Source organism: Lemur catta, chromosome 23, assembly GCF_020740605.2.
Source record: "Lemur catta isolate mLemCat1 chromosome 23, mLemCat1.pri, whole genome shotgun sequence".
In the NCBI taxonomy this organism is placed as follows: Eukaryota; Metazoa; Chordata; class Mammalia; order Primates; family Lemuridae; genus Lemur; species Lemur catta.
In genome coordinates, this window is record NC_059150.1 from 4,238,803 (window position 1) to 4,265,618 (window position 26,816).

General features: G+C 43.8%; 1 protein-coding gene across 4 annotated transcripts in view; it reads right to left on the reverse strand.

Annotated features, from left to right (window-relative positions):
• Positions 1 to 9,122: 9,122 nt before the first annotated feature.
• Positions 9,123 to 26,816, reverse strand: part of KDM5B (lysine demethylase 5B) — a 64,520-nt gene continuing 46,826 nt past the window's right edge. For 3 of the 4 annotated variants that reach the window (XM_045536259.1, XM_045536257.1, XM_045536260.1), the window contains 13 exons: positions 26,345 to 26,526; positions 26,062 to 26,186; positions 24,950 to 25,100; positions 24,679 to 24,793; positions 23,898 to 24,253; positions 22,461 to 22,599; positions 19,744 to 19,923; positions 18,965 to 19,123; positions 16,144 to 16,629; positions 14,588 to 14,699; positions 13,619 to 13,773; positions 11,435 to 11,755; positions 9,123 to 10,901 (listed from right to left, as the gene is read on the reverse strand). In XM_045536259.1, coding sequence (XP_045392215.1) covers positions 10,764 to 10,901; positions 11,435 to 11,755; positions 13,619 to 13,773; positions 14,588 to 14,699; positions 16,144 to 16,629; positions 18,965 to 19,123; positions 19,744 to 19,923; positions 22,461 to 22,599; positions 23,898 to 24,253; positions 24,679 to 24,793; positions 24,950 to 25,100; positions 26,062 to 26,186; positions 26,345 to 26,526 — 2,619 coding nt within the window. In that variant the 3' untranslated portion in view covers positions 9,123 to 10,763. The remainder of the gene's footprint in view (positions 10,902 to 11,434; positions 11,756 to 13,618; positions 13,774 to 14,587; positions 14,700 to 16,143; positions 16,630 to 18,964; positions 19,124 to 19,743; positions 19,924 to 22,460; positions 22,600 to 23,897; positions 24,254 to 24,678; positions 24,794 to 24,949; positions 25,101 to 26,061; positions 26,187 to 26,344; positions 26,527 to 26,816) is intronic. The other variant, XM_045536258.1, reaches the window with a different exon arrangement.

Genomic DNA, 26,816 nt, shown 5'->3' on the forward strand with positions numbered 1-26,816 from the left:
TTCTCCATGCAATGGACAAAACAATAAAACCAAATAGCACTGAGCTCAAATAAAGCTCTTAAATACAACAGAATGGGGAAGGCAAACGATGACCTATCTACAACATTGTGCTCCTAGAGAAGCATTTTAAAGTTTTCAGGACCACGTCTGGCATGTAGAAGAAATTCACCCAGTCACAAATAGTAAGCACAAAATGTTATCGAATCCCAGGGACTAGAGACTATCATGAGGACTTCATCTTTTCACATTCTTCAATCCCCTAACTTGTCTGAAAGCAAAAATGATTTTTTTTTTCATCCTTCCATTCAAAGAGAATAGCCTAGAACATCAGAGCGTTCCTCCTTCCTCAGGGAAGCACTGGCCACACACAGTTTTATGTCCCAGGTAAGTTACCCTGAGCCTTAGTTTTCACCCCCTAATGGAAGAGAGGGTTCTTCTGGATTATTCTGCCCAAGGTCAGCAGCCACGCCCCCTTACGCTCTTCTGTGAAGCCATCAGTGAGGAAGAAGTGCCATGTGCGGGGAGGTGCTCGCCTCACCTCCTGGACTGTAAAGAGCAAGTGGCTCAATCAGGCTTCCCCTGATGAAACAGCCTTCCAGCTGCCTCCAGAGGAAGGACCAGTTCTCCAGGTAGGCCACAGAGAGAAAGGCGTTCCAGGCAGAGACAATAGTAGCAGGATAAAAGCGTGCAGTGAACTCGCCGAAGAGCCTCAGCACTGGAGTCAGAAACCTGTGTGACCTCCCCAGAGCCTCAGTTTCCTTGTTTGTTGAATGAACCACCTCCCCAGGGGAATTGTGCAGATTCAATAATATAATGTTTATAAACACTGAGCAGGGCCTTAACAAAAGAGGGAGCTGCCATTATTAGGCTTGGGAAATGGAAACAGCACAGTGGGGCTAGAGTGTAGGGTGGGTCTGGGGAGTAGTGCAACATTCTGGAGATTTTCTTCAGAAGGTAATGGAAACCGCTGAAGGAATCCAAGTACAGGAGCAACTTGGTCAATTGGATGTTTTAGAAAAATCACTCCCAGCTGGAGTTGGATTGGGGGCTTGTACGGCCCTTGCCTCTGCTGCTCAAAGGGGGCTGTGGAGTGCAGAGCTCACCAGTTGGGGTTCGGAGCCGGGCTGCCCTCCTGCAGGCCAGGAGTCAATGTGCTTCGTAGGAAAGTGGCGAGGGTCAGCTGAGGCCATCTAAGTGCCCAGCACATACCTGGCACTCAGGGAATGCTCAGTAAGTGTGGAGTGTTACAGTGACTGTCACTGTGTCTAGTTCCAGGAGACCAGCAAGTCTAATGATTCTCCATGTCATTCGCTTCAGAGAGGTTGCGTGACTTTCCCAAAGAAACCCAGTGAGTTTAGAAGGCATAGGATGGCTGCCTACCTTCTCATACTGTCTATGGTGCAGCTGGGGGAAGGTTTAAAAGGGAGGATTGAACGCCCTGAGCTAGATCCTACCCTTCCTTGGGTCTGGCATTATGCCTGGCCTCCATTCCAGAAACAAGATAGCTGTGTGTGCGCTGCTAAGACACACAAGCACCACATGCCCGTTGCACCTGTCATCTGGGTTTTGGAGCACTGACTAGGAGCTTCTGCCCAGAAAAAGTTCCGCTATCCCAAGAGCAGCTTACATCGGGCCAGGCCTGCCTGGTGCTGTGGTTTCCTTTCCCAGTCAGGCCAGTCCCCGCGAGGATTTCCACACATACGCTTATGCAATTCCCGTCACTAAGGGTCTTCTTGGTTTTCTTGTACTGACTTGCTCTTGCTACTAGGAACACAGTGACTGTGCCTGGCCTCAGCCCCAGCTGAGATGACTGTGCTAATGGCAGGTACAGGTGCATGGTGGGAGCTGAGGATCCCGGAGCTGCCAGCCACCCCCCAGCAGGCCCCTGCGGGTGGGGTCCCTGCATAGGACCTGTGTGCCCACCCCTGGAGGAAGCAGATACCAGGGCCTTAAAGAGGTAGCTGAAATGCATTTCCAACTTGATGGAATCACCCAAACCAGTTTAGGAAAAAAGAATGTTCACTTAGTTCTCCAAAATAAGGTTTTATAAGCCTCACCCAACTGGTGGTGGGAGGGAGAAAAACTATAACCTTTAAGGGCATCAGCAGCTATGTTGGGGAGTTCTTAGGAATGGTTTGTTGCTTCGGGGAATCACATATCTCTGAGGTTAGGCCCAAGGGTACTCAGAGGCCTTCTGTCTTGTTTATAACGGCTCAGACTCAAACCAGACTGCCTGGGTTTGAGTCCTGGCTCCTCTATGACAAAGGCCTTCAGTCTTAACCTCTCTGAAGCCCAATTTCCTTATTTATAAAATGGGTATGATAGTACTGACCTCACTGGGGTGCTGTGAAGATTAAATGAGTTAACATATGCAAAGCATCCAGAACAATGCCTGGCGTATGATTAAGTGTTGCGTTAGCAGTTATTACGTTTCACCGTTGTATGTGCCATCTGCAGTGCCTTCCTCCTCAGCTTGCCCTACAAGTGCACCTTGTTCTGGCCCCGGAGGTCCCTAAAGGTACTGGGCACAGACCCCGGGGACCGTTTCACCGGTTCTTCTCCGCTCACACAGCCAGAGCTTGCAGCCAGCTTCAGTATCCAAGGTTGCCACCGAGCCAGGCCCGTCCCTGGGCAGAGCCACCTTTACTGGAGCGGTTTGTAGTCGACGCGCCTGACTTCGCTCTGGGGAGCTGCGGTCCAGCTTATGGGGGGAAGGACACGGAAGGACAAAGTGCCCCTGGGGATTTATTTTAAACGTGCCAGGCCCCATCCTCAGCAAGGCCACATGGCCAGTTTGGCAATAACCTTAGTACAAATGTCAACTCAAAATTTCCCGTTTCTAAGGACTTGCCCCTTCTCCCCTAGCGCCCTCGCATGCGCATGCTCACTAGAGCAGGACCCCGGAAAGATGGGCTCACGCCGCTCCCTTCCGCACCAACCGCCAGACTCCTTGGGAACAGTGTCCTGTCCCTGCCCCGCACACCGAGTCTACGACCCCGGCGCAGGGCGGAGCAGCGCCAGCCTGGGACTTGGCTGCCTCGGGTAGGACGAGAACACAAAGCCTGGCCTTGGGCCTCAGGTCCACACCCCAGTCTCTCAAACAGCAAGTTAGACAAGGAACTGCAGAATCTTGTGGGGGGTATGACATTGCAGAAGATAGATCCTGAGTTCTACCTTTAGGGCGGTCACAGAGGGGCTAAGGAATGGAGAATGGCCCTGGGTATCTAGGTCTCTACCGCTGCGCCCCTCCCTGGGCCCCGCTCTGGGAACCGGGAGCGCGAAGCAGCCAAATCCCGGCCCTCTGCTGCCCCCTGCTGCCGCGGATTAGGAGGGGCTCCTGCTGGCTCATCCTGAGGAACCTGGGACACCCGCTTCTCTAATACCCCAGTCCACTCACCCCACGTGGCCCTGTGGCTTCATTGTATTGGGCATGAATACTAGAAGCAAGAAAGGGAGCTGCTTCCCTAAGGACCTAGTCATCTGGACTCACAGAAAGCCCTCAGTAATACGTGCTAATTCTGTCCTCAGCTCTTATCCAATGACCGTGGCTCTGGGGGAAGGAGGTTTCCACCTGGCACACCTCAGCCCCCGACCAGGGCCCGCCTTTCCCTGTGGTCAGCGGTTAAATTGTGCTGACTGCACCACAGGGACCTCTAGCCTTCCCATTTCCCCCTGAATCTGTACATAAACCTATTCAAAGACCAAAAAGCTGGGGGAAGGAGGTGGGCAAAGACCCCAAGTCTTCTCTCCTAGAAAGGGCTGGACCCTTACGTGAATAACTCACAGAAATCTTACTGAAGATTGCCTGAGCTTACTGTGACTTGCTTCCCTCCTTCTGGCCAGCCTAACACCTAAACAGGACAAACCTGCACCATGATGGCACAAGGATGCATGGCACTTATGGAAACCGAAAGGTGCTACCTGGTGGCCAAGCCTAGAGTGGCAGCCAGAGGTGCCTCCAGCCCAGCAGTGGCTCTAAGAACATGTGCGGAATGGTCAGTGGGAAGCAAAGGCGCTGAGCCCAGAGCTCACACACCCAGGCATATCATCCGCTTCTTCAAACTCTCCTCTGCTCTGCTTTCTGGACATTCTTCCCCTTGATCCAATTAAGATCTACTTCAGTTGACTCAGCTCCTTGAAGAGTTTCTCCGGGTGTGGCAACGGAGGGAGTGGAGTGGTAGGAAACAAGGTGTGGCAGCCGCGTCCACCATGGCCTCTGTCTATCTTCCAAGGCATGACAAAGTCCAGGAGCCTGTGCCCAGGGTCTGCCTCCTCTTGTGAAACTGCAACTGAGGACATGCGTCTGTGGAACACACCATGTCACTGACGTGTGTGCTCAGTCTCAGTAGGGAAAAGCAAGCTGATCGTTGAGGCATTCGGCCCGTTTGAGGGTGGCCATCTCAAGGCTAGTACATGGCTGTCAGATTTTGAGACATCTCTAGAAACCAAACGCACCTCACAACCAGGGCCACAAAAATAAGAAAAAAAGATCAGTGACTGAAGGTTAAACCCTAGGTCACATTTGCCTGCTCTATTCCCTTGCAGCCAAATTTGGGGAAGTAGGGACAGGGACAGAGATATGAAGCAGGTTCTCCAACTCCAGGACCAATATTCTCAGTTCTTTGAGACCTATGGAAAGCCTCAGAAAAAGGGCTCACGCCTGTAATTCCAGCACTCTGGGAGACTGAGGCAGGAGGATCATTCAGCCCAGGAGTTCGAGACCAGCCTGAGCAACATGGTGAGACCCTGACTCTACAGAAAATCAAAAAATTAGCTGGACATGGTAGTGCATGCCTGTAGTCCCAGCTACTAGGGAGGCTGAGCTGAGAGGATCACTTGAGCCCAGGATGGAGGCCACGGTGAGCTACAATCACAGCACTGCACTCCACCTTGGATGACAGAGTAAAACCCTGTCTCAAAAAAAACAAAAACAAAACAAAAACCAAAAACACCTCTGGACAAAGAACCAGCAAAGTAACAATCAGAGGAGTAGCTCTTCCTTACAATAAGGCCTAGATCAGTCTTATCTGATTCCAGAGTCTATCTCCTAGGACTGGCGTGGGCGAGGTAAGCTCTTACACCTTGCACGGTCATTCTAAGGAACAGTGACCATGACAGGTGATCATTCTGTATGAAAAGAAAATTCCAGGCGTCATAACTGGTCAGCGAATTATGGAGCATCTTTAACAGCAGCCATCTCCTAGGAGCTTAGAAAGTCTTGCAAGAGCTGGACCAAGTGATTTAAAGGCGGCAGACACCCTCTTAACAAACTTGAAATAGCCTACGCTCTACTTCTACAGCCTCCTGTGGCATGTCCTCGTAGGAGCATGTCCTCTTCTGCTCTCACCAGTTGAGTGAATTTGTTCCTAATCACATACTAGCCAGCTTGTTATAGTAACTGTATTTTAATTGACTACTACATAAGCCAATGAAATGAGTGTGAAGAGTTGCTGTATGTATGAAATCAGATTGAGCTACTTGTCAAACTTGCTGTCAGTTTAGGTATGGGTGAAATTCCTAGAGAAGATTGGAGAAAATGAGTAAAAATCTAGAATCCTAAAATCCAATTCCTTCATGTTGTCTAAATTCTTTATCCATTTTAAAGCCCAAGCTGAAGGCCAGGCGCGGTGGCTCACGCCTGTAATCCTAGCACTCTGGGAGGCCAAGGAGGGCGGATCGTTGAGCTCAGGAGTTCGAAACCAGCCTGAGCAAGAGCGGGACCCCGTCTATACTAAAAATAGAAATTATACGGACAGCTAAAAATATATATAAGAAAAATTAGCCGGGCATGGTGGCACATGCCTGTAGTCCCAGCTGCTCGGGAGGCTGAGGCAGGAGGATCGCTTGAGGTCAGGAGTTTGAGGTTGCTGTGAGATTGGCTGATGCCACGGCACTCTAGCCTGGGCAACAGAGTGAGACTCTGTCTCAAAAAAAAGCCCAAGTTGAAAACCATAAATAATACATTATGGCTATTATAAATGAAGGCCTTCATCCCCAAACTGCAACTTCTCTCAGTTTTAGAGTTTATTATGTGAATATGCATATCTATGATTTAGGTTAAAATCAAATCTTTCTATCCTTTAACTTTTTGACTGTCAAACCACCTGTCCCGATCATATGCAAAGGGGCTCCCTGTGCGTGTTCACACGGGAATCACGGGCAGTGGGAAGGTCTGGGCGGGGGAGGAGGCCATGCTGCCACCCGCACTCCTCTCCAACTTCTAGTGAAGTTTGCCAGGAGCTAAAATTGCTGGGGTGTGTGTATGTATGTGTGGGGGGTGTGGGGGGGTCTTTGGACATTTAGTTTAAATAGAGCAAATAACTTTTGTTTCCTCAGAAAGGCAACTTCTTCTCTATTTTCCCATCTAAGGGGAAGCAGAAAGAATTCTTTGGCCTCCACTCACCTGGAACGGATAGATGACTTCACCATTCCATTCTTCTATATGTAGCAGATTATCCTGAAAATAAAAATCATACCCAAACTCACCATATTCCAGCCCTTAGTCCCTGTACAATTAATTAACCCAGAACCAAAACAGGGAGCTGGATTATCTGGTTCTGCTGCTGACTGGCTTAGGTGTTCCAATTACACTGATAAAAATGTAAGGTGCACTCCAACGTAAGCAATACTGAAACATGAAAATTTGCTTACATAAATTTGGAGGGAGAAGTGAAATATACACATTTCAAATTGATTCTTTATACCTTGAAAATGGATTTACAACAGTATCCCTTTATACAGGTTCCTACTTTATACAATTTTTTGTTTACGCAGATTTTCAGTAACATTTCTATTACAAGTTACATGTGTGAAACCTCTCCAGAGAAAGTTGAGAAGCTGAAAAGAGCCACATGCAGGGGACTGGTGACAGGGGCAAAGGGGGTGAAGCCATCACTCTGGTGCTTCCTAGTCACTGGGAGTTGAGGAAGGACCCCGACCCTCACATGGAGCTCAGTAAAGGCCGACACTGTGATCTTCGCTTCATTGCCTTCCTCAGCTCTTCTTCCCAACCGGCAAGCCTTCATCAGAAGGGACTTTTGTTTTCTGCAGCATCACAGCAAGGAAAGACCATGTTAAAGCGGGCCGACACCTTGCACAGACTAACAACACAGTCAGCCTGTTGATGCATAACCAGCTCTGGCTTAATGCCTGGCGACGGGCAAGACTCTTAAATACCTACTAATTCTATCTCCTGTTACAGGTATGTGGCATCTATAAACCATTCCAGTCTGTTATATGACAAGAAACTTAGGATTGAGCCCAGAAAAACACTCATGGGCACTCAATACCAATCAATGCCTGCGCCAAGCCAGAAGCAGGTCTTAATGAACTGCCAGACACCCATTGTCATTTTGAGTGGAAAAAAGGGCAGAAATGCATTACAAAACGGCCTTTGGAGCACAGCCCTGGTAGGTGGGAAAAAAGCCACGTGTAACCCCCTCCCAGACAGGCATCCACCCTGTTCTCAGCTTATCCTGCACTAACACCCAGAGGGCCATGTTGCTTTTTATGGTGGGTATAATGGCAAATTAGGTGCGTCTCAGACACGTCTGCCAAAATATAAAATCCAAAGCCTCCAGATTTTTGTGTTTCATTTTCTTAAGTTCTGCATGGCAGAAGGAAGCAGGGAAATTCAGGATCTTTTGAGATTTGGGGTTATTTTTTTGTTTTTTTTTTTTCTTGGTTTGTTTTTTTGAGACATAGTCTTCCTCTGTTGCCGGCTAGAGTATGATGGTATCATCATAGCTCACAGCAATGTCCTGGGCTCAACTGATCCTCCTGCCTCAGCCTCTTGCAGTAGCTGGGACTACAGGCACACACCACCACATCCAGCTAATTTTTTCTATTTTTGTACAGACGGCGTCTCACTCTTGCTCAGGCTGCTCTCACACTCTTTGAGCTCAAGCAGTGTTCCCACCTCAGCCTCCCAGAGTGCTAGGATTACAGGTGTGAGCCACTGCGCCTGGCCGAAATTCAGGTTTTTACCAAACTCCCCAAGTGACATCTCTGCTTTAGCTTAACCTTGAGATAGACAAATGAGCCACACCTCCCAGAATGCTGAAATAAAGCTGTAAGAAATGAACCTCCTTTGCAGCTAGTCCAAATTACACAACCTTTCTCCAGGTTAGAGGCTACAGAAAGCAAACCCTTTATTCTGTATTTAAAAAATCCCCCCAGGTCTGATCTGGAAGGAAAAACAAAAAACAAACAGTGGTCATGGGGGTAAGGCGCTGAGTTCACTAGGTTCTCTCCGTACCCACTGGCCCTCTGACGCTCCTCCTGGCTCAGGCTCTAAGCTAACAGAGTCCTTCCCCTCCCCCACCTCACGTAGTGGCAGGACTACTGAGATGGAAACTCAAGTGTCATTTTGTGTGTATTTTATCTTCTTTCCCCAAGAGTTCAGAGGTTTCTCTAGGGTACAGGCCAGCTTCACAGCTAACACATAATGAAACATGGTTTTTATATAATAATAACATCAGTCTGTAGTCATTTTGGGTACACAAAAGGCATAAATTGGAAGGTAAATGGACCTCTGCATTCACTTTTAGGGTTTGATAATGTACAAGGTATGAGGAATACTGGAAGACAAAACCCAGGCATTGTTATTTACCAGCAGCATAATTATGGGCAACTGACACTCTACCTTCGGCATCATCGCATGTACAAAGATGAGTGGTTCTCACCTAGTGAGAGGGGATGGCTCAAACATACACATGCCCATCTCTCCCCCTTACTCAGAGATACACAGATTCCACCTCAGCAAGGACACTGTTGTCAGGGAAGGGATTGTGCACAACCTACATGTGAAGAAGAAAAACCACTGGGGCCGGGGCCTGGGGGTGGTGCGCTCACCACACGGGCAGAAGCTCTCTAGAGGCAAAGGCTTTATTCTAGCAGCAGTGTCTCCTTTTAAACTCACTTTCTCAATGGAAGGTGAGGACTGGGACAGTTGGCATCCTGTCCCAATGTCAGGAGGTTCTAAGAATATGGACACTAAAAAGGCCAAACCGCTCTTATTCCAGATTGTACTCTGGAGACTATTCTTCTCTGTTGGCCCCAGAACCCCCACCGGACAAGGAGAAACATCACAACTGCAGGAAAACTGCAGACAACTAGAAGTTATTCGTAAAGAGATTTAATTATTTGAATTGCATAAAAGGGGATAGTACATTTAAATCTCTGCTACATCACAAACTGCTGTTGTTTTGCTGTTGTTTTATTTTGTTAAAGACCCACCAGTTTTACCCATGTTTAGGTTTATGGCTATAGAATGTGGGGAAAACAAGTATTAGCAACAGAATAAGAAAAATTAAGCAAAACTCTGTTTTGTTCACCAGAATGCCTTCTGTACTGTAGAACAGAGCCCTTTAAGAAAAAAGGAGGGAAAACAGCTTTGGGCTATCCACAACCAACGACGACAGCTAGAGTTAGAAAGAGACAGGAAAGGAAACCAGGGAAGCAGAGCCTGGGTATTCACAAGTTTTCCCTCAACCCATATACTAAACCCAGACTTCTGAGGATGAATCTTCCTTAGATTTCCTTCCAATCTTAACCCTAAACCAAATTTCCCTGTCAATTCAAATATAATAAAGGCATCATTTCCACAAGTAGGACTGATTTGAGGACTGAAGTGATTTGCCAACATTGAGAAAGGTTATTAAAAAAGAGCATGGCTTTAAAGACAAGTTTTAGTCCTTGAAGACGGGGGGTTCTTTATTATCGGGGGCCGGAGGCATATGGCCCACCAAACAGAGCAGGGCACAAAAGAAGAGTCCCCTAACGTTGTTTACAGGCTAACATCCACTGCTATTGCAGCCTGGCTGGGCAGAAGCAAAAGCAAGCAACCCCTTCTAGCTCTGCAAGCCCACAAGGTAGAAGGGCAGAAGAAGCTGTAGCCTAATGGCTCTAAATAACCAGCATTTAGTGTTATATTAGGACCAAGGGTTTATTCCACAACATAAACTGTGACATTTGATACAAGCTACCGAAAAATAGGGGAGAGTAAGGAGGGGCAGGGAGAAAGCCAAAGTACAGCTGTGGCAATTACTTACAGAGCAGTCTCTTTTCTACATCACCAGTTCATCAGTGACACTAGAAACTAGACATTTGTGTTCTGCACATCAACCGAATGCTAAAGCACCAACACACTGTTCAGAAGTTTGTTTTGTTTTGTTTTAATTCCAGCCACTGAAACCAACATAGAAGTTATTGCTCAGATAAATAAACCTAGTCTACCAGGAAAAAGAAAAGTGGATAAAGAAAAAGCGAAACAAACAAAAACCCCAAAAGTGAAAAACTTAAAAAGTTCCCCAACGTGGTGGTAACAGAGTAAACAAGGGAGCGCTTCCTCAAATGAGGATTTACTGGAATTTCTGGTGCCCTTCTGGGCACTGAAAGGGAGCTGGACTCCTAAGCCGGTAAATCCCAGACAGAGGTAAAATTTTAATGCTGTACATGAAAAGGTGCAAGCTTCAATGCCTTCCAAATTGGTGGAAACCCCTGCAAAAAACAGTCAGCTTTTAAACCTCAACAACCACAAACAGCTCTTAAGGAAAAAATACAAAAAGTGTCAAAAATTTTTTTAGTTGTTTTTTCTTTTTTTCAAAGAGTCCTGGAAAAATGATCCCATAAGGAATAGAAATAGCACCGTTTACAGGCTGGCTTGAACACCAGTCCTGTGGCTTTGCTGAGATTTGAAGAAATCCTCTTGGTTGGAGTCCTGAATTACATTAATTGGGGAGGTGGTGTCTGTGTTTGTGTTTTTACTTTCGGCTTGGTGCGTCCTTCACAGCACAGCGCACACAGATGTAGTCTTCCTTCTCTGCCGTCTCTGGGGAGACACCAACACAGACCTGATGGAACCACTGATTGCAGCTGCCATCACACTGGACCCAGTCCACCTGGTTACAAAGAGCAGGAAGATGGGGTTTTCAGAGGAAAAAAATGGATTCAAAGTTGGGCAGGCCAGCCTCAAGATATTCAGGCCGTTTGCCACTAACGGCCACCGTCCCACCACTGGGACCTCTGGCACAACAGCTAAGCCAGATGAGTGCAGCCGGCCCCCCAGCCAAAGCAACCGAGTCAAAGTCATTCTTCAAGTCATGTGTGCTTTGGGGGTTAGACAGCGCCGCCCTGTGGTAAGTAAGCCAAAGGGCACCACGTCAGCATCCCTCCCACCTTCTTAGTGCCAGGACGGTGAAAGCTGGAGGAGCAAGAAAAGGAAAAAGGGAAGAACAAGAGTTTCTTCAAGAAAAGGGAGGAGACCCAGGAACGATGGTGAGAGCAGAGATATCAGTGGGGGAGGGCTGAGCAATCCATTCAGATCAGCTCAAAGCAGATAAGCAGAAGAGAAAGACCCAGCGAGATGAGGTCTAGCTTACAGGGTTTCTGAGTTAAGGGAAAGCACGTCCTCTATGGCCCAAACTTCACTGACCTCATCTCCTTCTGGCTGCAGGCAGCTCACAGCTGGGCAGATGGCATCTTCATCCTCAGAGTCCTCCTGCTCGGAATAGGATGTGTCTGAGGGCAGGGAATGAGTTTCGGCGGAACGGACTAACTCAAAGCTACGCTCTTTCTCTAACTTGAAATTGTTCATGTCCTTGGAGTGGCTCAGTTTGATTTTCTTCTTTTTGGGGCTCCGCATTTTTTTAACTCGATCCCACCGCTCACTGGAGAGGCTCTCTCTTTCCAGGCGTCTCTTCAGTTTTCTCTCAAGACTGTTAACTCCATCTCGCTTTCCTCGGCAACAGTCATTCTGGGTAGAAGATAGGCAAATTCAACCTTAGCCTACAGTTTGCCTACTACTAAAACTAGTGAAGCTAAAGAGAACGTGACAATTAGAAATCCGGTCCCCCGATCCACACTGAAAAATACTGCATCCCAACTACCACTACCACCTCCTCCCCCAAGTGCTACAGGACAACCAGTTTTGAGTTTAACTTCCTTCCCCCCCTCACTATTAGTGCTACCAAAGGAACACTGGAGAAAGGAAACATTAAAGATGTGACTGGCCCTCAAATTAGCCAGCCAACACCAGAAGATGCAGAGATGACTACAAAGAGCCTTCCTTTAGACAAATCCATGAGTGAATGACCACTATATAGTTTCTATCTAGGTTTTGTTTTTGTTTTTAGACAGGGTCTTGCACTGTCACCTGGGCTAGAGTGTGGTGGTGCCATCATAGCTCACTACAACCTCAAACTCCTGGGGCTCAAGTGATCCCTCCTGCTTCAGGCTCCAACTAGCTGGGACTCCAGGTGTACGCCACCACGCCCAATTGATTTTTATTTTTTGCAGAGATCGAGTCTCACTATTGCCCAGGATGGTCTTGAACTCCTGAGCTCAAGCAATCCTCCTACCTCAGCCTCCCAAAGAGCTAGGATTACAGGCATGAGCCACTGTGCCTGGCTCCATCTAGGTATTTGTCTGTCCTTTGACCTGAGGGCACCTAAGGAGCCACACTAGTATCTTCCTTCTTTAAGGACACACACTCCCATCCTTTATAGAAGTAAGGTGCATTAACTGAGCACAATCAATGATGGTGCTAAACTATTTGGTATAATAAAAAACAAAACACTAAATGCCAGTATCAGCCCTCATGCTGTCTTTACTGAGGTTCTTCTCTAATTTGGCTTCAGTCTTCCTAGCAGGTTTCTATCCTAACTATATCCTCAGGGGCCTTAAATGTGAAAACTCAGTTTATCAGAAGTAGGGGCCGGGCGCGGTGGCTCACGCCTGTAATCCTAGCTCTGGGAGGCCGAGGCGGGTGGATCGCTCGAGGTCAGGAGTTCGAGACCAGCCTGAGCAAGAGTGAGACCCCGTCTCTACTAAAAATAGAAAGAAATTATCTGGCCAACTAAAAATATATATACAAAAAAATTAGCCGGGCATGGTGGCTCATGCCTGTAGTCCCAGCTACTCGGGAGGCTGAGGCAGTAGGATCGCTTAAGCCCAGGAGTCTGAGGTTGCTGTGAGCTAGGCTGATGCCACGGCACTCACTCTAGCCCGGGCAACAAAGTGAGACTCTGTCTCAAAAAAAAAAAAAAAAAAAAAAAAGAAGTAGCAGCAGTATCTTTAGCTATGTTAAGAAACGGGATATTATGGTGTAGCCTTCAAGTAAGTCAGCATTCAAAATGGGCATCCTCCGTCTCATCAGCCAGTTCCCATACCAGCTGTCTTGTTCGGTTTGCAGGAGTAAATGAAAGCATTTATTAAAATGTTAACTCTAGGAATATCTTTGATTTTTGAAACCTCTATTCCAAAAGGCCTTCCCAGCTATGATATTCACATTGTCATCTATATAGCATTTCTCTGATGGGGAAAAATAATCTTGCTTCACACCATTATCACATGAGAATGATGAGGAGCAACCTGCTAAAAAAAAATAATTTCGCATAGTGACTTAAAACAGGACCAAAATCCAGACTGTGAGAGCCCAAACTGTAGCAGATGCCCAGCACCTATCTTCTCACTGACAGCCTTAGGAACAGAATTGTGAGGCAGTTTACATCCTTTTCTGGATCCAAGATACCATCTCATTCACCAAACTATTTAGATGCAATGACACTAAAAAGCCTAACCCACCCCTGTCCTCCTCAGCAGCCTTTGAGACACTTACCTTCTCACCACTGGATCTAACTGGTGAGCTTCGGTCAGTTTGCTGAGCTGGGCTTGGCTTTGCAAGTAAAGTCTGGTAAAGTTCCTGAATTTCAGGAAGGGATACCTGGAGCAACTGGGCTTCCATCAACAGTTCGTTCACTTCTGGACTAACGCCTGTTAAAGACCAGACCAAGTCAAAATGATGCCAACAAAGAGTGTTTCATATTCACATTTGGACCTGTGAGGTGAGTGGAAGGACTGTCCCTCAAACCGTATCACCCTCTGTCTCCTCCTTAAGTTACATTCAGTTGAAGTTAGGTTTACTTGATGTGCCTAAGGCCACGCCATAACAGAGCCCAAACTAGGTTTCCTAAGTCTTCTGATTACCAAGGAAGTATTACTGCCACACCAAACCCTCTTCTTACTTAACGTATTGCTAACGAAGAAGAAATTATAGCTCTGCCTTGATGGCTTTTAATAGAAAGTACAGAAACAAACTGATGGCTGAGGACATGAATAATCTGAGGGTCTCTGACGGCATCACTAGACGTACACGGGAGATGGTGTGACTGCGGATCGGGACTCCACCTGCAGTTTTAGGCAGAACTCATGGGGTAGACAGGAAAAAAGGAGGCAGTTTTCAAACGGATTATCTCTAAGACCCCTACAATTCTCCTAAGTAATGAAGCAACAGGGAGCTCATGACTTAGCATCTGACCTAAATGATTGGTATTTAATTATCGATTGGCATGGGATAATCCCTTCCAACCCTGAAAGCAATGGATATAAAGCCTTCCTGTTTCCTTTGCATTTACAAACCTTGAAATATGATCCTTCCCCATCTCGCACATCCATAGTAACCTATATCCTACATTTATGAATAAAGTCCTTTTTAATGATATCTGATCATCTGTAACAAAAACCTAGTACAAGATCACCCGTCACTATCCAGCCCTCAAAATAATAATAATAACAACAAAATACAAACCATGGAGGGGAATACAACTCCGTCCAGTAGAGAAAGGAGAGTGCAAATATGAGGTTCTATTGTCCCAGTCATCAGGCAAGGAAAAGGATGTTGTGCCAGGAGGCTGAGACACCTAAAGGAGGGAAAACATTGTATAATAAGGCTTTTTTATGATTAAAAATACTCCCATCGGTCCAATGAAAGTAGCAAGAGTTATAAGGCAGGCAACCAGAAAAAAGACTTGATTTTCCCAAACTGAAAAGAGTCTCTTGGCATTTTAGGATCGGCCAAATCAACTCATGGCCTCCTGAAGACCAAGCTTTTAATCTTTGCAGTTTTGCTTGGACTGATTTCAGAGATGTAGAAGACCATTGGGAAATAAGCCATTTTATCTTCTCTGTGTGAGAACAGACCATATAGCCTTTTAATCCTTACGTAATTTTCCTTATTAAAGAATATAATGTGATGAACACAGAAATGGACCCCTTTGAGTAATCAAAGCAGGACTTGTTGGAAATCATTCACAACCACCTCCCTACCTTCCTTATTAAAGGAGCTAGGGGAAACATGCCTTTGACCACAAATTAGTAAATAGTAGCTGTGTCCTTTCCCTTTATTAATAAAGGTAAACTAGCACATCCTGGGTAAAGAATACAAATGACTCCACTGTGGGCTGCCCAAGTAGCCACAACTCATCTATGCAACAAATACTTAATTGATCATCTGCCACGTGCCAGGCACTGTATTTCAGAAACCAGGAAAGAGATCAAAAACCAAGGAAACAAATAGGACAGAGACCATTTTTTGGTCTTTAGCTCTGATCTTATCAATAATTTGACTCATATAGTTCATATGTTTGTGTTCATATGGCACAAGAGAGTTGTGGTATCTCTGATAGAGAAATATGTACTAAATTTGAAAGTTATCAGATTAACCTTATAAAAAACCTCAATGCTGCCCTCTTGATTGCATTGTCTGATGTCTTCACATTCCTTTCCTGCAGCCACCTATGGAAAAAGACAGAAAACTCTACCCACCCCAGAGATGGTGAGAAGGATCTGCCTTGTGGCAGAAAGATCCCAAATGGTACGAAACCCATAGCCTTTCCTCTGAAGCAACACAGGCTCAAACACTTTCAAAAACTTTTCTTCCTAGAAAGGCAAAAAGAGACACAAGGCAGGAAGCACTTTTCCTTTCTCCTAGGTGACTTACGTGAGGTGAAGCAGGGGAAAAATTTTTAGTCAAGCAAAAATTTAAAAATACTTATATATGTATATGCTAAATATATATATATGTGGGTGAACACACATATAAAAGGAAAATCTGTTTGTATATATGAAAAGGTAAACATGTGGTCTACAGAAACAGTGCCTCAGAAGCAACTCCCGACTCTCAGGAGCAGAGGACACTAGCAGAACACAGTAGATACGCACGACCTTTGAAGTAGGAAGCTACAGTCCAGCAAGTGCTGGTAACAGTAAAGCCATCACCAGGGGAATAGCAACGCCAGGGCTATGGGTTCAGGAGAAAGGTAATGAGCTTTGGAAATTCCAATAATCCAAAAAGTCCAGATTCACCTTGTTTGTCTCTGGCACCTGTCCTGCTGAAGCCTGCCATCTGCTATACAACAGTCCTGAGCCCGCTCCATCTTGCACAAATTTTAGATTCCCTGACGAAAGCAGTTGCTGGGCTCTGTGCTGCCAGTTCACGGTTCTTTCGATCATGTATCGAAGTGCATCTCCCTCAGGAAGGCGAACTCGGATACGTTGCAGGGAAGCCAGGAGGGGCAGAATTTTCTCTAATGGAGGTTTCTCTGACCTCCGACAATGGGGACAAAGCCAGATTCGGGGACCTTGCGAAATACTGGGTACTGCCACACAGCTGGTGTGGAAAGCATCCCTGCAGAGTTCACATTGGATCATAGGAGCAGCTGGGGCCTTCTGACATAGGCAGACTTTCATCTCTACATCTTGGATAGGCGACAGCAATTTCCCTTCGTTGGCGAGTCTGAGAGCCTGCAAGGCTTCCATTTCCCTTAGGCGAGCTTCCCCAAGAGTTGCCATCTGAAAAGGAATTAATAATCAAGGATAATGAGTTTGCCTTTCCATAAAATTCAAGGTCCTAGCAGTTAAGAGCCTGTGAGTAGATTATCTGCATTCAAATCCTGACTCTGCCTCACACTAAGCTTCCCTTTTTTTTCTTTCTTTGAGATAGGGTCTTGCTCTGTAGCCTCAGCTAGAGTGCAGTGGCATCATCACAGCTCACAGCAACCTCAAACTCCTGGGCTCAAGTGATCCTCCTGCCTCAGCCTCCCAGGTGGCTGGGACTACAGGCACACACACACCACTAGGCCCAGCTAATTTTTCCATTTTTAGTAGAGATGGGGTCTCGCTCTTGTTCAGGCTGGTCTCGAATTCCCGAGCTCAAACGATCCATCCGCCTCGGCCTCCCAGAGTGCTAGGATTACAGGCATGAGCTGCCGCACTCCGGCCTAAGGTCTTTTTTTTGAGACAGGGTCTCACTCTGTCTAGCGGGCTAGAGCGCAGTGGCCTCATCACAGTTCATTGCAACCTCAAAGTCCTGGGCTCAAGCAATCCTCTTGCCTCTATCTCCCAAGTACCTGGGACTACAGGGACCCACCTCCACGCCCAGATCGATTTTCTATTTTTTGTAGAGGTCTCACTCTTGCTCAGGCTGGTCCTGAACTCCTAGCTTCAAGCAATCCTCCCACCTGGGCCTTCCAAAGTGCTAGGATTACAGGTGTGAGCAATTCCACCTGGCCTAACATTAAGGTCTTAAATGTGTGAGTCTAAAGGTGACAAATTCAAATCAGTAGCTATGTCAGAGTTGGTCACCAACACCTCAAACTTGATGTCTCGTTTCATTGGCCAGGTTCCAACAAAAAGCTGGACCATTAAAGTCCTCCTCTAGTATGTCACTGACAGAGAAAAGACTGATACATAAAGGATAAGCACAGATTTTTAAAACTGAGCTTTCTCTCTAGAAACAAGAGCTATAGGCTGTGGGATCTATTCTATTTTCCTAATTCTACTCCCAAGTCCTTAAAATGCTCATTTGTCATAGTTAAAGAACGATTCCCAATGATCACATTCATCTGCCTTCATATCCATCATGATTCACCAAATGACATAACACAGACACAAGGCCAGATAAACTCTCCATTATCTCTTTTTGGATTGGGGAAGAAAATGTAAGACTGAGGGATTATAAAAGAAAAAAAGGACTTAAAAGCAAATCAGGTAATGAAGCTTTGGTACAAAAAAAAAAAAAAACCACTTATTTTCATAGATAAATACAACGTACAGGCAATATATGTGGGTTATGTGATAACACAGTACCTTCCCATAGCTTAGAAATGGCAAGCAAACAACTGACCTTCCAGAATTCTACCATAAATCAATAGATAATATATACGAGGAGTTCCTAAACCAGGGGTCCACAGATTAGATGGACACAGACCAAAACCTATTAAGGATACTGTATGTAAAGTTTCAGACAGACATATAAACATTCCAGGGGAGAGGGACTATACTTTTCGGTTAGTCTTTATAAAAATGAACTACAGATGTAACAGTGGACCAGAGTAACTGCCTTAAAAACAACCAACATGGTGCTTAGATGGCAGAAACCTATCCAGAACCTGACTGAACGTACAAATAGACACCAAAGAAAGTCTATCAAAATACATAAATAAATCAAGGTAATTCTATATCCGTCATGACAAGAGTGACGTCAGGCAGATGTCCCCAGAGAAACAGGGAAAATAATAATTAAAAAAACAGAAAGAAAGAAAAGAAAAAAGAAATAGGGGGAAAGGTACCATGACCCAAGGATGAACCCATTCAGTCTAGAGCTAGTAGCAGGCATATATTGCTACGGAAGACTAGGCAATGCTTCACGTCCTTAAAAACATCCAAATCACAGAGCTATCTTCTTTATCCTGATACTGTCCTCACTACACATTAGCTAAACATTACTTCATCTCTGAATCAACAGTATTTACTAAATGCAGGTCAGAATCAAATAAGAATCTAGTACACTTTGAGGTATATTTCCTACTGTAAATCAGTAAGTTGGCAGTGTAGTCTCACATGCCCGTTAGCCTGGACATCCTTGGTCAGCATTTCTGGATCAACCCATGGGCATTAACAGGACTAGTTCTGCGGCTGCAGACAGACTGGGAGGCCCACCCTGGACCTTCTGTACCTCTATCTTCCATTCAAAACTTTTATACTTGACAATTTTCAAAAAGTCCTTCTCAGTAAAAAATGAGCATTTTCAAATTATTCTACTTGCCTTCCCAATATTCCTGTAAACCAGAAAGGGACAGAAATTGTCCTCCCCAGCAAGAAAGAAAGGAAAAGGAAAAATACATACAGCTGAAGCAGTCTCCTTGCTTTCAGTTAAAGCTCTCTCCAGGTCACTCAGACTCTCTAATTTGGTGCTTTTTTTCTTCCCACCTGGCAAGGGCTCCTTTAACTTTCTCTGCTTCCTTTTTAATCCCAAAAGGCCAATATCACATCGAGGACACAGCACCTAAGGTGGGACAAAGCACAACCACTGGTAAAATGGATTTCAGTCAGATAAAGCATTAGAATTCCCAAAATAAAAGCCTAAGCAGCGGAAAGGATGTCCATTTCTTAGTATTGAACATTTTCTCTGGAACACGCAGCCCTGAGACCAGAATACTCTCCTTTACAAAAGGAGGAAGGAGGAATGGAGGGAAGGGGGGAGGGAGGCAGGCTCACAAAAGATTAATTTTGATTCCAGATTCAATTAAATAACAAGTAAAAATCTGACAAACACTACCAAAATACAAAAGGTGCAGCTAAAAGCACTTTTATAAAAGGTGGGTGAGATCACTTATCAGACTTACTAAATTCAAGTGGTGAAGCATGGCTACGTTTAGAAGTCCAGTTTCAACACAGATAGAGTAACTTCACCCAATAGGAAAAATGTTCTTCTTTAGTCACTAAATGCTATCTAAATGTATCCAGAAAACATTTAACAGTTGTTTCACCAGAAGATTGCCTGGCTCTACTGGAAAACAACTCACAGAACATAGATCAATCAGCAGTATCACCTTCATGTGTGATGGACTGCATGTTTTACCAAGCTAGATCTAAGGTCTTCAGATAAGCTGGCTGCAAACTTACCTCTAAAAGAGAATATGGAGAATTCTCAGTCAAGAATGTATTAGCAGCACATTCTTTCCAAGCCTGAACCTCAGCTACTAATGATTCCAGTCTTGGCAAAGAATTCAGATGTACTGGAATAGATCGGCCTCGTGTAACAAGTTCTATGAGTGTGTCTAATACTGGCACACGTCCTCCAACCTAAGAAGTCAAGAAAAATTATAGCAGTTTAGAAAAAAGAATATTTCTATGTAAAATGGGAAAAGCACAGTTCAGATTAGTCCATGATCAATGAGGCAAGTCAGATTACTCCTTGACTTCAACTTGTTAAATTCAAAGCTGTTGATGGAGCTGCCAGTTGACCTTGATGAAGGTGGAGGTAAGAGTGACATTTGTCCTTTCACCTAATTCCTGGGAAACCTAGTTTTGCCTGAGGATACAAATCTGAACATGATATGCATACTCTGTGGTCCTTTTGTTCTGACTGTTTATACCCTCATCACATTGGTCCCTATGAATAGTTTGAAAAAATCCAATAGAAATGAAAATTTATAGTAACTCAAGACTTTCATACTAAATCACATAAATAAAAAGCAACAAAATAATATCTTACTCTAATCTACTCATGAATGATAACTTAAAGTAACTCATTATAAATTATCCAGGAAACTAAAACATGAGTTGAGACAGCTCAGAGTTTCTTAAACTTTAGGATGCATAAGAATCATCTGGAAGGCTTGTTCAAATACAGTTTCCTGGGTCCCATCCCCAGATACTGTAATTCAGTAGGTCAGAGAAGGACCCATGAATTTACATTTCTAACTAGTTCCCAGGTGAGGCTGCTAGTCTGGGAACTATCATTTGAGAATGAGACAGCCAAATCGGAAGAAGAACGAAAGCATCACGGAGGATGAAGTGCGTCAGTGTTGCTCAAATGCAATGTAAACCTTAGCAACACGAATGGTAGGTCATCCAGATGTGCCTCCTGAGGTGATGCTATACAAAGTATATGGTATCACTTGACATTTTGATGTATTCTAGTCAAAATAACTTGAATCCATTAAGGTTTTGAAACTAACTTCCAATTTATAGGAAACATAGAGGATAGAACACACTACAAAGAAACAACCAGACAAATCCAGGAGGTAGAACAGACCAAACGATAACTGTCTGGATAATGACACTAGAAAAAGCGGGATAGGGAGGAGAATTCTACAAGATTAAGAGAAACTTAAAGAGATACCAATTAGGTACAATGTGTGGTCCTGGGTTAGACAAACAATCATGAGGGACATTTTCAGAACAACTAGGGAAGACTGGGTAAATTGACATTTCATTGCCCTTGATGCTTTTTCTTACAGGATTCAAACTATTAGGGCATTATGTTCTGATGGACACAAAATAAAAAGGTGACTCATAAATTACATGCTATTCCTATGACACTCAACTTAGAAATACATGGAGTGCTTCCCACATATAAAGGAAAATACTAGATAACATTTTAAAATAAATAATCCACTAAATATGAAATGGTTCTTTGTTATTAGTCGTGTCTCTTATCTTTAAATATATGATGCCCAAAAAAGGTTAGGCTATTTTTTCAGGAATGAGGCAAAACTTGTTTTGCTCTTAAGGACACTGAAACATAGTAAGCAGCACATATAAAATACGAAGGAAATTAGCCTGTCCAGAAACATGTTCTTGCTTTCTGGTTTTGGTTTTTTTTGGGTTTTTTTTTGTTTTGTTTTTTTGAGACAGGGTCTCACTCGGTCACCTGGGCTAGAAGCACAATGTCCTCATCACCACTCACTGCAACCTCAAACTCCTGAGCTCAAGTGATCCTCCTGCCTCAGCCTCCCAAGTAGCTGGGACTATAGGCCTGCACCACCATGTCAGGCTAATTTTTCTACTTTTTGGAGACATGAGGTCTCATTCTTGCTCAGGCTGCTCTCGATGTCCTAGACTCAAGCAATCCTCCCGCCCCGGCCTCCCTAAGTGCTAGAATTACAGCTTGCTTTCCGATTTTACCCACCAGCCTCTCCTTACTGCAATGATCTCACCTTCTGGCTGCTACCAATCATTGAGTGAAATGTGGGACTATGACCAAAACTAATTACTGTATTACCAACAATCATTGACAAGAGCCTGTACCTAAAACTGCCGTTAAGGAAGTTTTCGTGCATAGTAAATACTTTCCTTGTTTTTTCTTTAGCTTTCCGGGGTCACACTTTAATTACATAATCTCCTCAAACAGTATATCTTCTTTTCCCTATTAACTAGAACAGATGCCCAGATGTTTTGTTGCAAACATTTGTCTAAAATTGCCCTGTTTGGTATTTCTTGTTAGCAATTGGCCAATTAGCACCACATAAAATTACATAAACCAACAAGAAGTAACCATATTTATCAAAGAGTAAAAACTACCCTTTCTCTCACAACTTCATTTTTAGTTCTTTTCCTTCAATCTGCAATCAAGTGCTCAAGTTTGTTATGAAAGACTCCTCAGGTCCCAGAAAAAGTTGGTTAAATTGTCTAAGCTTTAAATATTTGAGCCAAGTGCTCAGGATAATAGCTGGTAAGTACATCTAAATAATTATGAATAGAATTAGCTTTTTGGTCAACTCCCCAAATACTGAATCTGTGCAGTGAGATTCAACGTATTATCCTTTACTACTTTTTAATTATTACTCTCTATAGATGCACTTACACATTTAGGATATATTTTTCTTAAAACCAACCTGCAGGGCCTCTACATCCCGGAGCCAGTCTCTGGCTCTCTGCACTGAGTCTTTCAGAGCCGCACCACTGGGCAGATAGGCAGGGATCTCCTCGATCTCCTTTACCGCAGTAGCAAGGCTAGTCAGTGAGTGTCTCGGCCTACAAAATTTAAACACAAAGACCTCTTAGCATTTTATATGATGGTTCATTTTTCTAATAGTTACCAAAGAGACTAGAGAAATCATTTCAACGGAAATTCAGTATGGCAAATAGATTTTTTTTTTAATGGTACTGACTACTAGATACCAAGTTAACTAGTTTTAAATGGCTTTAAGATTTAATAGCGTCTAATGTAAAAAAGCAAATGACTCAGTGAAGCACTTAAATTCTACCTACTCCTGATTTTACAATATTTACCACAAACTTCCATTTACAGAAGGTAAACTTGCTGATAATTTCCTCTATGTTAAACTAGATACACTATCAATACTTACAGTTTCACTAAGAAAATTAAAGTTCTTTAAGATAGTAACATACTTAAAAAGCACAATACCAAAAAATTTTACTCCCTCTCTATTCAATGACTATTTTAGGATTACAAAAAAAGGTCTATAACTTAGTTTTTCTTATGCTTTATGTTGTCATCTGGGCCAATAAAGATCTGTCTGACAGAAAGCAAGACTGGGGAGGGACTTCATTCTTTTCTCCTCCTCAAATGGCTAGCCTGAGTTCAATCACATCTCTCAAATACAGATAAGGTGTCTTGAATTACTAAGCAACTGCACAAATGTAGTCGTGTTCCTGTTCAAAATTATCTGCACTACTGTCATTTTACAGTTAACTGTGGGTTTAAACAGTTCTACCTATTTGTAAATGTTTTCTTCTCTCAAAGACAGTATTAATGGGGTCCAGGGGCTGGGCATGGTGGCTCATGCCAGTAATCCCAGCATTCTGGGAGGATTGCTTGAGGTCAGGAGTTCAAGACCAGCCTGAGCAAGACCCTTTCTAAAAAACAGAAAAAATTAGCTGGGCATGGTGCATGCCTGTAGTCCCAGCTACTCAAGAGGCTGAGGTGGGAGGACTGCTTGAGCTCAGGAGTTTGAGGCTGCATTGAGCTGTGATGACGCCACTGTATTCCAACCTGGGTGACAGAGCGAGACTGTCTCAAAGAAGAAAAAAAGTGGAGGGGGGGTTCCAGGAAAATTTCATTCAACCAACTTTGGAAAGGGCACATCCCTTTGAATCATTCATTTCATAAGCAGTAATGTAAGAAAAAATAATCTTTTATACCCATGTCCCAAAGCAACCCCAAATATCTCAACAATTTCTACATGTGTTCTACATATATCACTACAGCTACCGAATATGTGCCATATGCCAGTCACTGTGCTCTATGCTCTAAGATGCATATATTGCCTGGGCTTCCCCAAGGGAAAGATGTGAGTTTGCTTTTTTACCTGGCCTTGAGGAGACTCTTGGCTTTGTCATCCCAGTGCTCTGACACTGTGAGCAGTTCTTGCAGCCGGGCCATAGCCTTCTCCACTGCTGAATATGGGGCTAGCCCCACTCCTAGGTCTATGAGACGTCTCATATCATCTAAAGTAAGGGAGCTGGGGTCTAGGCAAGCTTGCTGCACCTCTTCTAGCCAACGGGCCTGCTCCAGACGGATACGCATCTCAGCAAGCTGTGGAAGTTCAACATCGAATTCAAAGCTGACATCTAGCAAGTCCTGCAGCTCTGCAGCCCTAGGCATTTCCTCAGAAAGTAGCTTCTGGCTATGCTGTTGGAAATCTTCTACACGATTCAACAGGTCCTAAAAAATACACAAGGTTGTTGCATCAAAACAGTAATGTCAGTAATTGGCTTCTTTTAAATTAGAATCTCAAATTCATATTCAGTGCGATCTTTTGCCATCCCACTGGATTTTAGTAATAATACGGGCAAACAAAATAATACACAAGCCAACTGACAGCTAAAATAAGAGACTTTAACACAGACCTTACACCAATTGCAAAAACCAGCTGATGGTCACTTTCAAAGTAAAAATGTCCAACTTTATCTCTCCTCTGTGGGCCTATTATAATCTCTTTATATACACATATCACACAATGTGTTATTAATAACATTTGCAAATAAATGTACAAATTAGCCACCATGGACAACTACTTAGTATTGTTAACTGAATTTACAGAATACAGGATTATCAAAGTACTCTCCCCCACATCCCTCTATGGTTACCTTTAGCAATGGTGTTTGACTGAGGACACATGGAAGAGCATACAACTGTGTCACGAACTGTCGGAGCTCATTCACTGTCAATTGATTTTGGGATTTCCCTCCACCAGATCGATACCTATAAAGACAAAGGCCCAAGGAAGCCATATGAGAACATAAATGTCCACCAGGTTCCAATGTCTTAAGAATCCAAGACAGAAGGAAGAGCCAGTCACAATAGGTTTCCAAGTTCAGGTGCCAGAGAGTCCAAACTCAAGGAGTCAGAAGTACATACCTAGTTTGCCTTTTGCCATTAAGCAACTGCTGTGCTACAGAGGCACACTTCTCTGCATCCTGCGTGACTAATCGTAGATGTCTCAAAAGATCATTGTCTGGGAATTTCTTCATTTCAGATTCTTCAATTAAAGCTTTAAAGCTGACAAGGCCTAGGAATAAAAAAAAGTCATCGTTTCTGTGATCATTATGTTTATTATTAATGGTATGAAATTCAGATGGGGAGATTGCTTTTGTCAGTTCTTATATCTAGAAATTTAACTTAAAATTCTTACAACATTTTAGATCATTAATAAACTCGTTTATTTAATTTGGGGGGGAGGTAGCTGAGCATGGAGTGTTTTAAACTATTGCCTAGAGTTGGGCTTCAATATGGAAATGTTAATAAGACCTGACATGTTTTTAGATATACAAAGACATGGAAAGCAATTGACTTGTGAGAGCAAAGCAAATACAGATCTTATTGTGACTTCAGCCACTTCTTCCTGCACTTTAGTCTGCAGTTGGCAAGTAGCTCGCACGCTCGGTCACTAGAGCACACTGGTCATTCGAGGTAGTGATACTGCTCCCTCCCCCTAAATGAAAGGGAGCAGAGTTACCTATTGGGCTACAGAAAGGAAAGCAAGTAAAAATACCTTTAAAGAGAAATGAAGGGAAGCAGTGGCTTTCAAAGGTAATGACAACTGCCAGGGACCTCAATTTTGATTAGAACTAAAAAGTAATAAACTAGCATTTCAGAGATTCCTAATTTAAGGTTAGGCTGCCTTTGTCACAAGATCTGTTTTAAAAAAAAAAAAGTTTTTCTACAATTCTGTATGAAATGTGAACTTTTTGGTTCTGAGACAAAGAGGTATAAAGGTTTCCTAGCAATCTGGTTATTTTTGAAAATAAACTATGTTCCACAATTCACATATCAAGACTTTGATGTTAGAACATCTCATCCACTCTTGATTTTAACACTTCTCTGCTAAAGCTCTGTAAATGTGGCTGTACAGAGGGGATACTGAGGATGAGGTAAGGTTGTTTTAATTAATGTTCTGTTGATGACTTTACGTCGGCTACATCAATCAGCCCCAGTCTGCCAATCACCAAGTCGCTTCCTGCACCACGTACTTTTCTTCTTGTTAATCTTTGCCTCCAAAGCTTCATTCACATTCAAGGCCCATTCATTGTAAGACTCTGCTCGAAGCTTCAACGCATTCATCATAGGGTAGAGATCATCCAGAGTGTATCGATACCTGGAAACAGAATACCAGACTTAGCTTTGACATTATGTAGCTCTGGAGAAAACTGGATGTTTTATACTTAACATTTCAGCCCTGGAAGTGGGATTTCACTGAGCTTTTAGCAATGATTCAGTGTTTTCCATAGAAAAAAAAATGATTTTCCTACTCACCGCAATTTATATTTATAAGGAGGACAGGAACACAATTCTTTTACATGATGCAGGCAAACAAGCAGGCCAGGTTTGCAAGAACAGGAGATGGCAGACATGAAGCAGGTAGTTTTGCATTTTATACACTGACGTTCATCATCTGGCAACAACTCAAAATCCATTCTTTCTGAATCAATTACTCCCTAGAATAAAGCATACTTTAGAGACCTCCAAAGGATAATGTAATCTACCATCCCAAGAAAAGCATGCAGTGGTAGTTGAAGTTTCCAAAAAAACCCAACCAAACCAAAAAAAGCCTTACCAAAACAGGGATGCATGAGTAAAAATGTGTGGAATACAAAGTAACAATGACCCAGCAAATATGGGCAGGTTCATTTGTCTAAGAAAAACATTTTATGGACAAGGCAGGTCCTTATGTTTGGCCATTTTTATCTGAGCATGAAAAGTTACTAACAGGACTCTAAAACTACTG